General features: G+C 42.1%; 1 protein-coding gene across 3 annotated transcripts in view; it reads right to left on the reverse strand.

Annotated features, from left to right (window-relative positions):
* CNGA3 (cyclic nucleotide gated channel subunit alpha 3) overlaps positions 1–10973 on the reverse strand; it is a 28724-nt gene extending 17751 nt beyond the window's left edge. For 2 of the 3 annotated variants that reach the window (XM_088159977.1, XM_088159975.1), the window contains exons 1-2: positions 10830–10973; positions 1734–1865 (exon numbers count right to left, since the gene is read on the reverse strand). In XM_088159977.1, the coding sequence (XP_088016103.1) occupies positions 1734–1834 (101 nt within the window). In that variant the 5' untranslated portion in view covers positions 1835–1865; positions 10830–10973. Of the gene's footprint in view, positions 1–1733; positions 10786–10829 lie in introns of those variants that run through there. The other variant, XM_088159976.1, reaches the window with a different exon arrangement.
* Between the last annotated feature and the right edge of the window lie 5119 nt (positions 10974–16092).

Consider the following 16092-nt stretch of genomic DNA (forward strand, 5'->3'; position numbering starts at 1 on the left):
TTTAACACCCACTGACTTTAATAAGAACGAAGTAATGTGTTTAACTGCTTTGTTGAATTATAGTCAACAGGAGCTGGAGGAAGGTAAAGGCAAAGAAGAAATGCTGTTATTCTAGCAAATGTGCTTTTTTCCCCAATATCTATAGTTGCATATTTTGATATAAGAAAGAGAAGAACTGAAGTCCTGGATGGATTCTATCTTTTGGTACAGACATATCCTAAAGCAAATCTGAATTTATAAAAAACAAAATTTTTTTTTGAATGGTATTATAAAGGTATTGTATATACTTACCAGCAATCATTTCAACAATCCAAAAATCTTTAATATGAGATCTCTTTTACAGAGCAAGACTGTATCTTCTTACCCATCTATGAAGTCCAGCAATGAATGCTGATAGTATCAAACTTTCCTTTAAAAAAATGCCTCTTCAAGACCATGATGATAAAGTGCAATTTCTATTTCAGTCCCTGTATCTGTCAAAGTCACTGCCTCTGAAATTGCAGATGACCACAGGGATTTAATTCTATATTTAACCTTTACAACCCCACTCTCACATCCCTGCCAGTAATTCCATTCTGTGAGCTGCCAATCACTGACATTTGCTACAAATAGGATGTTAAAAAAAAAGGAAAGGAAGAGGCTCATTTCAACCTGTGTTTTCACTTTTTCTAACACATCACTGTTATTGGAGAGATAGGGACAAGGCTCTTTTAAATTTCCCTAAGGATACCAGGGTGTAGTGTAAGTACAAGCAAGCCTTAGTGTGCAGAACAAACCAGATCCATTTTCACTGCTGTAGGTACAGAAGTGTGACAGAAGGTATCATGTAAGCAAAGCAAGAATCAAAAAGGGACCAATTCAAACAGAGCATCCATAGCAGCTGTTAGGGACGTGCAATCCAAAAATCACCATAATGCAGGGAGTCCCATCAGTCCATCAGGATTCTGGGTGCTGTAATCTGGGTGTGCATTTGAATAGCCTGACAAGGTCCACATAGAGAAGGTGGTTGGTCATAACAAGCCAAAAGCAGAAAAATTTTTATAACTTTTACAGATGCCATGGATCATCAGGCATCTTTCCACAGGCCCAGCAGGCTTTGTCCAGTCTAGAGGAATGACTGGCACTGTGCAGTAGGTAAGTGTAAGCTCACTGGCACGTTTCAAACAGCCACTTTAAAACTATCAAAACTAGAGAAAGGTGAATGTAAAGAAACTATTACATTTCCTCTGTACAGTGAGACACTCTGAAAATCCAGAACAAAAATGCTGATATTCTTTATACACTACAGATTTTCCCTATCACAGGAACTAGGCAATTTGCACAGGCTGCTTTTACAAAGGACCTTCCCAAGCCTTCACTGCATGGTGCTGGAAGGATCTTTTTTTTCTCTACATACTCTGTTGGAAGCACAGACCCTGCTATCTGTGTGGTGACTTGAGAAAGAGTTTTCTCTTTAATGAATTAGTGTAATTCCCTCTGATATGAAAATTGGCTTTTTTTCCTGAGGTAATACAGCTCCTGGCTCCAAAGCTGCAAGCCATGACAATCTCCCTGTGTCTGTCTCTTCTGTACTTTGGATAGATGTTGTGAAGTCTGGTGTACTGTTAAGTGCACTGGGCCAACAATATCACAACACAATATTCTTACAATTCTACCTCCCATTGTCAGCTACAGGAATTCCACAAATTATGCAGGAATCTCTCCTCTTGACTGTGATGAAAGGAAACTATTACCTGATATAGCCATTTTCAATCCTTTCGATATCTTCATCAGCAGTTTGGACAGACAGGCTGTGCGTACCAGGGTAGGAGTGCTGGGTGTTGATTTTTGCCATTTTGTTTTACATATCAACATCTAAATGACAGCTGAAATGGGAAAAAAATTATGAAGGCTGCTCAGTACTTAAAAATAGCTCTTTATTAAAACAGTGGAACAGCAAAAGGCAATTTCAACCATTGGAAGAACAGTCAGTGATATTTACACACACATATGACATGTGTTTCTTGATTTATTTGCAGTAGACAGAAAAAAAAGTGTTAGCAAAGATTCATCATGACCAAAGAGAAAGGGTTACATGACACCATATTCTTTTAGCCTCTGGGCTTTATGGACTACCTACACTGTCATAACTATTATTCATAATGAAATTACATTTAAAATCTCATTAAAAGAAGGTTAGTGAGAAAGTCAAGCAAAAAAAGCCAGGTAATACATGTGCTAGGACAACCCATTCCACTTTACATTGATACCCCTGTGCTAATTTTATCTATTTTATGATTAAGCTTTTTATTCCAAAAATCCCTATTAACCAAGCAGATAATTAATGACATTTACCCCTTAGCTTAATGTAGGCCATACTATAATTCTATATTATTAAAACTCTGCACTAAACACACACTAGGGGGTTTTATTATAATACTTCAGAACATTCTCTGTTAAGATATTTAGCAGCTCATCCCCTACAAGTTTTAAAAAATTTGCCTGAATTCCTTTCCAGATCTGACCTTCAATGCCTTTCCAAATTCATATCACATCTACCACTTACAAAATGAGTTTTAAGACTCAAGACAAGTGTCTTAAAAATGAAGGACTGAAAGACTTCCAGTGAAAGCTTCGAATTTTTAAAAAAGGAGAAAAAAAGAAAAAGGTTTTGAAACTCCATTCAGGAACCTTTTTTGTTTGAAATATGACTAGAATGAAATTCTCTCAGGATCAATCAACTCCCTCACACTAGGTTGTGTCCATTTCTCACCTGTAATCCTCTGTCTCACTGAGCATACAAGATCTACCTTCAACAACAAACGAAATACAGATCTTTCAGAAACTAACTTTGTGACCTGAATTATTCCTGAAGCAAAGCTCACTATTAGAACATTATGCACCCACTTTCTTAAAAAACAGATACCTGACTTACCATCCACTCAATTCCCACACATTTAAAGAAAATAATATACAACATTTTAAATTATTTAATGTATTTTAAAGTGGTGGGTTTTTTTCATCCAGAAATAATGAAATTACTCTAGAAACAGCCTTGGGCATCACTTAATATTCAAACTTTTTAATTAATACTCCCCATTACTAATTTTGCCTCAGTGTAAATCAGTTAAAGTCTAACTGTGTCCCACCTTAAACTGAGCCTTGTTCATGCTGATTAACTGAAGTTTTACAAGGGAGAAAATGGACATTTTTATCACACATTGATATAAAAAAAAATTAATTCTTTCAACCCACTCTCAGATTGGAATGTTCACTCAGAAGAATTAACTTCTGAAGTGCAGATAATTTATGTTAAAAACATAACTCAGAGTTTTAAAAGCTTGATGATGGGAAGAATTATTCATAAGGTAAGTAACAAAGCATTAACCTTTTGTCTAAAGATGTTATTTCAGAGCAAATTTAGTACTGAATTAAGTTTTTGACTAGTTCTGATACTTAACAGTTACACTTATCAGTTCTGGTGATTCACAATTGGATTGATGTCTACCTACAGCAGTTCTTAAAAACAAGGGCCACCTGGTTTATAATCTCCAACAAAGTAAGCAAGTCTCTTAAAAAACCAAAACTATTAAAACAATAATAGCATGAGATAACAAAAGCCTTCGGAAGTCTTGGAATGATGTAGATAATTTGGTACCAACACCATGGATTCCCTCACTGAGAAGACACATTGCTTCTGAAACTGGAGATCAGTGAACAATGCCCCTCCACGTTTCAAACACTAAGTGTTGCACATGGATTTCCAGATGCATTTGTGCATCAGCTCCTGAAAATTTGGTTAAAAAGCATTAAGTACAATATTTATTTAAACTTAAAACTGAAACGGCTGAAATTGGATATTACTAATCTGGAATTAAACACTTTTAATAGATACTGGAATTAGATATTCCAGACCTCCTGAAAGGCGTGAGTGTGTGGTGGAGCACTGAATACAGGAAACCTTATTTAAACTTTCAAAAGCTATGCCACTAAAGAAGAAAAAGCAAATAATAGCATATGAAGCCAAACACTATTTTGGATTAAAAACCGAGAAGACAGAAAGCAAGAACCGGACTAAATAGTCACCTTCAGCACTGCAGAAGTTTAATAACAGTATTCCTCAGGGCTCTGTAGGAAAAGCTGTTGTTAATAATGCTGATGGAAAGAAAGAGTGGTGATACAATAAGATCTCAGGACAGCAAAAAAATTGTATAGGCAAGAGAAACAAAAGTTCAGGGAACCTCAAGGTGGCCAATATCAACTAGAGCAATTTCTCAATCTGATGATAAGTGATGTGCAACACAGGCAAATGGAAACCCATGAATACAGGTGAAAGGCATGAAAACTACTGCCCTACATGCTTCCAGATGAACCACACGCTGTCAGAAAGGGAACCTGAAAGGGTAGTTTTGGATTAAACATTCGGAAGAAATTCTTCACTATGATGGTGCTGAAACACTGCCCATGTTGCCCAGAGATTCTGTGGATGTCACATCCCTGCAAGTGTTCAAGGCCAGGTTGGATGAGACTTTGAGCAACCTGCTCTAGTGGAAGGGGAGCTGGAACTACATGGTCTTTATAGTCCCTTCCAACCCAAACCAATCTATGAGCTCATGACACAGGAGCAGCTCAGTGAAACAATGTGCTCACTGCAGGGCAGGCTTGCTGACACAACAGCTGACAATGTATACATGGAACATGTTAATGACACAAAAAACAATAAAATTGATTCTCTTAAACAGAACGATAAAGCAGAATAACAGCAGAAAGGTAATAGGATGGCAAGAATGATTAAAGATATTGTAAAGGGAAAGGAAAATGGGGCCTGCTCACCCTAGAAAGATGAAGGTTAAAAAGTTATAAATAAAAATATGTAGGTAAAATTTCAGCTCATTTCAGATCCCTTACAACTATTTCAGCTGTAAAATTCGCATTCAATATACAGTGTGTCTGAACTCTTATTCTGCACTGTACTGGTGGAAAGAAGGGGGGGAATTTCACAGAAATACACCTCTACTATTAAGTAATAAAATACATTAATATATATTTTGGGAGGAGGTAGGAAGAGTGGATGAAAGTGTGCAATTTTGGTACAGTGCAGGTGCTAAGACCTCCTGAAGCAACATGGTTTGGCACTGCATAAAACCCATAATGTTCTGACAAATTACTAGCTATCTGATGAAGAAGAATTATTTTCCAGGCCTCTATGAACCCTAATTATAATGTTTTTAATAGTCTAGGGGGAAGATTGGCATTTCAACATTAGATCCAAAATATGGCAAGTAACCAACTGAGGAGCACTTAACAGGAGCCAGCCAGCAGGAAAGTCCTGAAGAGACCTGAGGCTCCACAAACACCTTCTGCAGGGCCCCAGAGAGATGGCTCCAACCACCTGGGACCTGCAATGCCAAAACTGTCACTAAATGCCAGCTCTCACAAGGCAGTTTTAAGAAGTGAGCAGAGCTCAGCTTCATATTTAAAATCACGATCCTTATGAGTGGTGAGTTGGCCTTGGCTGGCTGCCAGATGCCCACTCGGCTGCTATTGCACTTCCCCTCCTCAGCAGCCCAGTGGGAGAAAGTAAGATGAGAAAGCTCATCGTGGGTCAAGAGAAAAACCAGGAAGAAAAAGGACATTGGGAGACCAAGTGTCATCACAGACAAAATGGGCTCAAACTGGGGAAAACTCAATTTAGTGGAAATTAAAATAGAGTTGGATGATGAGAAACAAAGACACTCTCTACCACTCATTTTTCCCCAGATTCAACTCTACCCCTACATTCCCAACTCCTCCACCTCACCCAGCAGCACAGGGGCTGGGAAATGGGAAACAGCTGCAGTCAGTCCATAATGTTTCCTCTTTGCTATTCCTTCCTCCTCACACTGTGTCCCCGCTCCAGTGTGGGTCCTTACTGCAGGCTGCAGTCCTTCACAGACTGCTCCAGTGTGGGTCCACTCCATAGGCTGCAGTCGTGCAGGATAAATCTGCTCCAGCAGGTTCTCCACAGACCACAGCTCTTGTCAGAACCTGTTCCTGCACAGGCTCCTCTCCACTGGCTGCAGGCTGCTTCAGGAAATGCCTGGCTTCACCACAAGGAAGGGTCCTCCACAGTGGATGTTTGCTCCATCATGGTGCCCTCCAAGAGCTGCAGGGGAATCCTGCTCCAGTGCCCACAACACCACCTCCAGTCCTTCTCTGACCTTGCTTTCTGCAGAGATGGTTTTCACCATTCTTTTTTTCCTCCCTCACTCCCCACACCCTGCCTTTGTGGCATCCTACTTTTTCTCAAGTGTTTTTTCCCTGAAGTGCCACCATCTTGGCTGCAGGGGATGAGCTGGAGCTGTCTGTGTCCAGCACAGGCAGCCCTGGCTGCTGCTCACATCTGGTCCCACAGCCCCTGCCGGCTGCACCCACCCCAAACTGGTACCTGCCCTTTATAAACAGCATCTCCTACCTGGGAACTATGCTCTCTGCTCTGAATATTTAAAGCTAATAATTACACTGAGGGTAAAACTCGATTACCTAAAAGCTGACAAGTCTGGTAAATCCAAGTTAGGCACTTAGAACAGGTATTTAGCTTCCAAGTGATTTAACAAGAGAAACAGATGGACAGACAGACAGACACACAGTCCTCTGAGCCTCAACGTAGTCACCCAGCAAAATAAAACTTGAATCCCTCCTAGCTCGTGAAAGATTGACATCTTTACCAGTGCCTTAAGCAGAATTTTAACATGCTTTCTCACCTAGTCTTTTCTTCCTAGCTACCAGTAGATTTACTTACCTGAAAAGGATTAATAATTCCACACTCAAGAATATTACTTTTCAGTGTCTAAATCACTGAGACTGAAGCTATAGCTAAACGAGACAGATGCATTATCCTACTAAAAATATAACAAATTACATACATTAGTGATAGCATTCCCTACTTGGTCCTCTTCCTTTTGGATTCAATAGCAACTAAGGTTCTGTGTCAAACTATTTTAAAGGCACTGTCTGGTATAGAAGAAGTATTTTTAACAATACAGGCTGTTTGACAATAAATATCAGTTCAAGTAACATATGAAAATTTCAGATTCACGTATTTCCTAATTTTGAAAATCAGGTTCTACTTATCTCTTTAGAACTACATCATGAAAGACCTAGAACTAGAGCTAAGAAAGCTGCAGCATCTAAATTTTAGGAGCTCTGCCATCCAGTGGATTTCCTGAAGTAGGAATGCAGAAATGCAGCTAAGCAGGAATAAGGCACTAAGAAGCAAGCTACAGATGTGAAATGATTGAAATTAAACTGGGATACTGAGAATAACTGGGCTTCTAACTCCAGGCCAAAAGGAGTGGCACCCAATTCACAGTCACAACTCTCCTCTTTCTCAAGTCGATTTACCTGTTTGCAGCAAATTGCATTGTGCTGAGCAGCTGCACATCAAAAATTAGAAACCTTTCAAGTCTGCCTCAAATTAAGCAACACAAAACCAGTTTTCCTCCTTTTTCAGAGCCTGCTACCAGTAGATTATGGGATACGAATAACTTTCTCATGGGTTTTCAGTGCTCTGAGAGCACCTATGGCAGCAGGAGTATCTGTTTTCAGCATCCACTGTAATCTGGACAGTCAAGACCTCTCAGCAGCTTTGTGACCTGGGTTTCAAACAATTTTGCACCTTCTCAGCAGGAAAAAAAGCCCCAACACACAGGCACACACTTTAATATTACAAATTATAACAAATTTAGGAAGTTGACAGCTATCCACTAAGCAACAAAGTGAGCTCTGCAGCCTGTCAAATATCTGTGAAGGATCTTTGAATTCCTGCAGTCTTCCTCTCAAGAGCACTGAGAGATAATGTCTGGGCTACTCTAGCAGTTCCCTTTTGGGGCAGAATATGTCAACCCAACCTAACTTAATTCAAAATTGCTAATCAACCAAGAATTAATACATCTGATGCAATGTAAATGTAGTTATTTATCAAGTAGTAATAATAGATCAAGCTATTAATACCACCACTTAGTATTCTTAAAGCTTATTTGTTTAGAGTAAAAGGACTACAGAAAGAAAATATGGCAGAATTCAAAGAAAGAGCTTTTCAAGGTGAAACATTTATTACCATCACAGAGCAAAAGATGACTTTACAAATGATTTTACAATGCATCCCATGTGTTTGTGTAGTTGTTAAAATATTGTTGCTCTTGAAGCTTTCAGCATTTTATTTATTGCTATGGAAGCAGTGATAAGCTGCATAGGATCACTTACATCATTTTAGTTAAGACATGTTCCAAATCCTCACACAGCCTCTCAGGTTCAACCCTGATAAGTCTTTGGGATTTATTCTGGGATTTGACCTCCACCTACATGATCCTTGTTATATCACTTGCTAATAGTTGTAGCTCAGCTGTGCTTTATGTATCTTCTGTGTGCTCCTGCAACAGGCTGCAGCTCCAATGATTCAACCAGCAATGGCAACAAATGGATATCAAAGACTGGACACTGGAACTTTTAAATAATGACAGGATTTGAAGACAAGGCACAACCTTTTCTTCAATGATTTGGAGGTTTGTAAATTCACCTGCAGATTGGACTCTGGCACACTCATATGGAAATCAGTTTTGTGTGAAGGCTATTAAATCAAGCTCAGGGAGTTGAAAAAACAATCAGCAGTACAAACCCTCATTAATTCATTAGAGTTTAAATCAACAATTCTTAAATTCTAGGACGTCTTTTAAAAGCACGCTTTTCAAAATTTATTACTCTCTGCTACATCAAATTGGATTTTCTACAGTCTATGAGCACTGACATCTCCTGAGAATGCACATAATTCATTTGCATAGCCTAGTAGCCTCAGTACCAATGAAGGATGTCGAATACTCTACCTTTCACAGGTACTTCTGATGTGCATGCACTTCACAAAGCACTGCATTATTCATGTATGTATAATTTATAGTTTTAGAATGAAATGCACATGATTACCTTTGATCTATTTGATGGCTGAGTCTCTGGCACCTAGTAGTACCAAAATAATCATTTAAATAAATTGAATTATTTGGACCGAGTTTCCCTTCTGTAACTATGAACTACTAGCAATATAGTTTCATTTTCTAAGATTTCCTGAACTTTTCTGTAGACCATTTTCTGCAGATTAATTCTTTTTTAGATTGGAAACTTTTCAGGAGAAACTTGCTGTGGATATTGAATTTAACATTGTAAATTAAAGTACAGTAAATTAAAAATTACAGCTGACTGGACAATCAAGCCACATCATGTTGTTTCTGTTGCCAGTATGGGTTAACACGGTGCAGGTATCCATGTTTCTATACAGCAAATAAGCTCTGTGCAAGGCTTCTGAGCCACCCTAAAATTCCCAGGTTCTGCCATCGTCTCCTGACAGTGTATTCACGTACAGAGTTAACTCTTAAAAGCAAACACAGCAGGGGCCACGAATGCAGCATGGACACAGCAGGTTTACACTCCTGAGTGTGTGCCTATAAAATAAATGCGTGTTCGCATGTGTGCTGTGCATACGTGTGAATGTTCCCATTCAAATTCACTCCCTGCCCACTTTATGTAAAACTATCGGCGCCATCCCATTTGGCCGGGGAAGGGAAACAGGAGAGGAAAATCGTGTCACGTTTCACAAGTGGTAACGAGGCATCTCACCGAAGAGGATTTAAGAGATGCTAATGAAAAGAGATGGCAACATAGGAGAAGGCTGCAGGACAACGTGCTGAACCGAAATGACTGAGCTTGGGTGCAAATTGGATGACAAAGGCTGGGATACACAGAAGGCAAAGCTACGACACGCTGATACAGAAGGATGCTGTATAATTTTTTAACGCTGATGTGCTCTTCCTTCAAGTCATTCACTACTTGTTTACCATGATTACCCTTGGTGATTCAACATCCTGACAGTCCCATTTTCATTTGCAACATATATTTTTCTAATCAGATGGTTTTACCATGCATACTCAAAGAAAACAATACCAGAACAAAGCAAAATACCAGAGGGAAAATACCAAAGACTGTGCTGACTGAAAACACACAGTTATGCTACTTCAAAATCTGTAACATCTGAAACTACAGATGTAGTTTTACTCAGTTGTAAAAATAAAACTACAGATTTTAAATACAACAGTCCTTTAACTATTTGCTTTGAATGCAGCAAGTACAAATCTAGAAAACAAGATATAGTTAAAACAGGTAGATCAACAGGTACCAACATTTATATTTAACATCATTTCTTCAGATATCTAAAGTTATGTTCATGTCATTTTTCCTTATCTTCTTTAGATTTTTCCTCTTGGCAAATGAGGGGACCTTGCATTAGAGAAAGACACTGATTATAGTTATTACTGTATCTTCTACATTCTTAGGCAGACTATGACCTGGGTTACAGTACAGAACTTTTGCAAAAGATGCCATATTTCTAGAACCAAGGTCAATTTACTGGAAGCACCAGGAATCACTGGAAAATTTTTCCCTTTCACTGCTTGTAATATTTGCTAGCATTTTTTATGTAGGATTTGACAGCCTCATGCTTACACCACAGGCACCAGACAGTGGGGAAGTTAAGAGACACATGGATCAAGCTAGTAAAATTAGGCATCAATCAACAGGAGTGGAATAAGTCCCCTCAGCCTCACTTCTGTTCAGATTTGTGCCCTGAATCCACACACACAGATCTCTGCATCGAGTAATCAAATTAACATTTTTCTTTTAAAATAAATAAATAAATAAACAAAGTTTGGGTTTCCATTTCCAGCTTTTGAGCTAAGGCTTGGAATTGGAGTCTGATGCAGGACATGATGCCACTCTCACGGCCATGACAGGTAGGGAGGCTCCTACTGCTCCTGCTTCAGACTCACCTGCCCACGCTCTCCTCCGCGGCATCCGAACTCCGGAGCTCCGTCCGTCCGTCGGTCCGCCTGCCGGGATGCGGGGCCCGGGGCGATCTCCCTGCGGGCAGCGCTGCCCTTGGCCGGCCCGGACACGCTCCGGAGCCCCGGGAGCCCCGGCAGGGCAGGGCAGCGCAGGCCGGGCGGCCCGGCGGGGGCGGCGGGGCAGGGCAGGGCCCGCCGGGGCAGGGCAGGGCCCGCCGAGCCGCCCCTCCACAGGGCCCGGGCGGATTACGGCCGCAGCCCCAGCGCCTAAGCCCGGCTCACCGGGAAAAGCCGCTCGAAGGGCTTTGCGATCCTGTTAAGTTCTCGGAGAGGATCAAGACGTCAAAGGGGCTCGGCGGCGCCCCGGCACATTTCCTGCCACGCCGAGGAAAGTTGGGAGCCGGCCGCGGGCAGGGCAGGGCAGGGCAGGGCGGCGCGGGCCCGGGGCCGCCGGCGGAGCGGGGATGCGCAGCCCCGGGCGGCTCTGCCGCACGCCCCGGTGCCCGCGGCAGTCGCCGTCTCCGCCGTCCGGGGCGGAGCCGTGCCCGGAGGGCGCTCAGCCCTGCTGGCCACGGCCCCAGCGCCCCCGGGCCGGGCAGGGTCCGGCTGCCGCCGACCGCCTCTTGATGCGCATCAGCTGCCGGTCCGGTCCGGCCCGGTCCGGTCCGTGCCGCCAGGAGAGCTCCTGCGGAGCAGGGAGGTGCGGCGGCGTTCCCGGCCGCGCTCGGGAGGAGAGCTCCGCTCCCCGCCGCCCTCCCCTCGCACACACCGCCCCGGCTCCCTCATCTGCCGCCGGCGGAGGGGCCGCAGGCAGCGCGGGCGCTCGGCAAGGCGGGTGGGGACGGGCCGCTGCCAGCTCGAAGCGCGTCGCTCTCGGCAGCCGTCGGGGAGCGATTTCCTGGGTCTCTGGCTCCGCCGTCCCTGCGCGTCCTGCCCGAGGGGAGCCGCCAGGGGCTGGCAGCCCACAGCCGCTCCCAGCCCTGCTGCTGGGCCCTCTCCATCGTGAGAGGAGCTTCTCCTCGCTGTACCCATGGATAGGTTTCTTCTTCGGCGCTCGCTGCCTGACCTCCTTGAGGGTGCTGACCCTCATTTTCCTCTGCTGAAGCTCCCTCAAGGCTTTCACACTCCCCCGAACTCCACCTGTTCAGTTCTGATTCTGCTCTTCACAGGGTTCAGAAGAGCTGGAAACAAAGAGTGCGTATGATTCATAAAATTATTCTTTCAGCTGGGAAATGTCAGCAGAAGCCGTGTCATTCCTAACTGAAAGGCTGCTGCACTTTGCTGCATGTCAATTGAGCCAGATTGAACACAATGAGAGGTTAGAAATGCATTCTAAGTGCTCGGGTTATTTTACATAAGAAAGATGAACCACATCAAACAAAATGGACTGAGAGGAAAAGACCATGGCTAAAACTCTTTAAAACCCCATCAGAAACTCGAGGTGTCTGCCTCCTATAGCTGTCCCACCAGTCTTCAGAGTAACAGAGTTTTTGAGAATCAGATTAGAAACTGTAGGCAGAAAAGCAGAAGGCAAAAAGCATTTGGAGAGCGTCCTTTTTCATGTCCTTTCCTGCTGGGCTGACCCTTCAGGCGCACTCCAGGCAGCATTTTGGAAAGCACTGGGACTGCAGTTAACCAGCCAGGTGTGTGCCAAGTGCCAGGCTGCTGTTGTCCCTCCAAAGGCTCAAGCACTGGTTGCACTTTCCCAGGTGTTACACGTAGATACGTGCCCCTTACAGGTCCTGGCTTCCTCCTTAGACAAGGTCTGGTTGTACCTCTTGCCTTTATGTTCTGGTTGCCACGTGAAGGAAGCCTGTGAATGGAACACAGGGAAAAGCTGTGTAGACCTGCTGATCTGGACAGTAAGGGGATCTGGTTTTTTTGTTGATCAGGGTCAACACAAATGAATGTCCACATCCAGAATGGCATCACTCTCCGAAGTGTGTCATTGCATCCAGTGGTACTGCTGCAAGAAATTCTGGAGAAAAAACTGTGTTAAAGTTGTAATGCATCTTCACAGTACCTCAAAACCAGTTGCCTAGGAATTGAAGACAACTGGAAAAAAACTTTTGTTTTCCTTTTCCATTTTCTGGATTGTTAGGTATAAATTAAAACATACTTATTCAGGGAGAAAGTATTGCTTCTGTCCAATATTTTCATAATTTCCATGAAATTTTCTTTTCAAGTTTGCTTCTTGCTTCATTTGTACAATCATTAAGCTGGTCCCCTGAGAACCATCAACAAGTAGGTTCAACCTGCTGACAGCTGCAAAATATCATCCATCAAAATTATTATGTTCATCAAGGCACTACTGATGATTTATTTCAGTGGCCCTAAAGTTATTAGTCTTAGACATCTCTTTGAAACACAGCCATGAATTATCATGTCTAATTTCAACAAAGTATTTTTCAGTTTTATATGCAAACTAAAGATTAATTTTGTGCCATGATGCCTGGAATTAAGCAAACTCTCCATGATAGTTTGTGACTGGAAAATATAATTAATAAGAAAAGGAAAATCTGGAGTTCCAGCACAGTTGGATTTCAGAGATCCTTGTGGATCCCTTTCAGCTCAGGATATTTTATGATTCTATATAATGATGTTATCCAGGAAGTGAAAAAAGCATCCTTTCATTGCAGTAAATGCAAGTTCTCATTTGTTCTAAACTGATATAGGTCCCAGGTAATCAATGGAGTTGAGCTTATTTACTGTACCTGTGGCTTTGTCTACACAGCTCCATTTTGAGGAGCATTATTCTGACATTATTTTGATAGTTCTCTCAAGACCACAGTGCTCTGCAATAAAGCACTGCTGGGATGCATGACAAAAGAATAAGGCTTAATAAATAAATAAATAAATGTGTTATAAAATCTCATTTTCTTCAATCTGAGAAATAATAATTTCCTGTTTGCATTGTAGCTCTGCCCTGTTTCTTCCTGATTGTTCCACTTCAGAGGAATTAAATGAACAAAGATCTCTGAAATAATTGCACTGAATTGCCAGCCTTAGAAAAACTCATTTGGTTTTGTTTCCAAGAGAAACACTGATTATATCTGCCTTAGAAAGCCATTCTCATTTGAACAATGTGAGTTATGATTTGGAGAGGACCTGCAAAATTGGAGCTCCACTGAACAAAACTGTGAAGTTATGATGTGCAAATGGAAGACTAAAAGATTCAAAAGACAGAATGAATACAAACAAATAATAGAAACATCCAAATGACATTCAAATGAGGCATGTGAAGTCCACATCACAGATATTTTTGCAGATTTTGAATAGCAAAATCCTGTGATCCTGTGAGGAACTGACTACTGTAGAAAACTGAACATAGCCACGCTGTTTTCATAAACTAGCCCCACTAGAGCCAAGGATGTCCTGATAAATAAAAGGTCACACATACCTGTTTAATGTTCTACACTGTAATCTCCATGTTGTCCTAGCTATAAGTGAACGAGCTCTATTTATTTTACCTTACTCAGCACCACTGGGATGAAGTACATTAAGGGGGCAAGATAGGAGTCTGGTACTCTTTTTTTAACCAAAATTAATGAGCTTTTGCCTGGCTTGAGTAAAAATAAATGCTGAATGCAAAGTAGCTGCTGTGTCCTTTTGAAATCAATGAAAAGCATGCCACATGTTTTGGTGTAACAGGGTTGGGAACTTGTTACATACACAAAAGCCAAAGCATCCACCTAAAGCCAGTCATTTTTTCCAAGCAAAATCACAGTGCAAGCCATTACAGGCTGAACTATCCAAATCGTGAATGGTAACCCTCGAACTCTGGTGTTTCTGCCACAGGGAATGGAGGCATTTGCACAAGAGCAGCCCAGGGCATGGACAGGTGAGAAGCCTTCCTGCCTGTTGTCCCAGTTTTGTCACACAGCGTTTCACAGGTGCCCTGGTCCGTTCTCTGTCAGAAGAGAGCCCCGAGGGATGGGGAGCACATGGTCACCCATCAGCAGGGACACAGCTCCTGGCCTAGGAGAGGTGTGGAAATTCCTGCTGTGAGCTCCCTCACCATCTTGTGTGAGTCAAACTGCCTGAAGACACAGGCTCCGTGAGCCATGCAGAGCCACTACAGACAATCAGGGAGCTGTGGAATCCTCCTGTGGATTTTCATGCTCCTCTAAACAAACACATTTGCAAATGCTGCCTTGTTAATGTTCCCCAGGTGACTAGCTTCAGATAATAAGTATACACAAGAGAACTTATTTTGTTATGCTGGTTCTCAGGACAATCATGCCTCTTAATGAAAATAAAACTATCCTGCTGTCCCTAGGGGAATTTCAGCAAAATGCTAGTCAGGCCTGAGGCACTGATAGGGAGACAGCCTGGATCCTCCAAACAGAATGAATTGACATTTCCAGTCACATAATGGCGGTCCATTAGCAGCAAGCTAATGGGAAGAGAGACACTTATGTGAAATATAAATTAGGGCTTAAAAGCCTTTCCCATTGTGCTATGTGATGGCAGTCACTGCCATTGCTGGGCCTCTCTAATGAGTCTGAGGAAACCTGGCTGACAGTCTGCAGCCAAATGTTGGTAATCACAGATTAAAGACATCTCTTTCATGAACTCAAAAATATCTTTGCTTGGATCTAACAACAGCCTGCACAGGCTCTCTGTGTCTGAGATAAAGGAGACAAATGATGAGTGGTAGATCTCTGACTGCTGTCTGTAAGCACTGTGTCAAGTTGCAAACTTAGAACTAAAGAAATCAAAGAACTAAAAAATGTGTATAGGAGGGCTGCTGGGAGTTAATAGCTCCAAGTGTCCTTGTTCTGACCCGAATTGTTCTGACCCTCATTTCAACAGCAGTTTGAGTAGTCAACTGCCTCTTAGCATATAGCAGTGACTTAGCTCAACCATTGAGGAAAGAGGAGGATAAAAATCCCTATCCACTTCATTTTAGGGGTTGGAACTAAATGATCTGTAAGGTCCCTTTCAACCCAACCTATCCTATGATTCTATGATTTGCCCTGGAGTATTTTTAGGCAACACCCTTTATTTACATCTGCTGTATACAAGGCTCAAGGTGTAAGATATGTCTCACTAATGCTCATGTTACAGTAGTCATAAAAAGCAAGCATTTGAAAATGTGACAGAAAGTTCAATATTTCAGTAGAGTGCTGAGTTCTGCTGAATCTTCATTTATCTGGCACTGTTAAATGTCTTTCTAGGGCTTTCTATGAACCAGAGATTAAAGAAGAGCAGGAGCAGTCCAGCTCATACAGGTTAGATAAGGCAA

This window comes from Sturnus vulgaris, chromosome 2, assembly GCF_052056855.1.
Source record: "Sturnus vulgaris isolate bStuVul1 chromosome 2, bStuVul1.hap1, whole genome shotgun sequence".
NCBI classification, from domain to species: Eukaryota; Metazoa; Chordata; class Aves; order Passeriformes; family Sturnidae; genus Sturnus; species Sturnus vulgaris.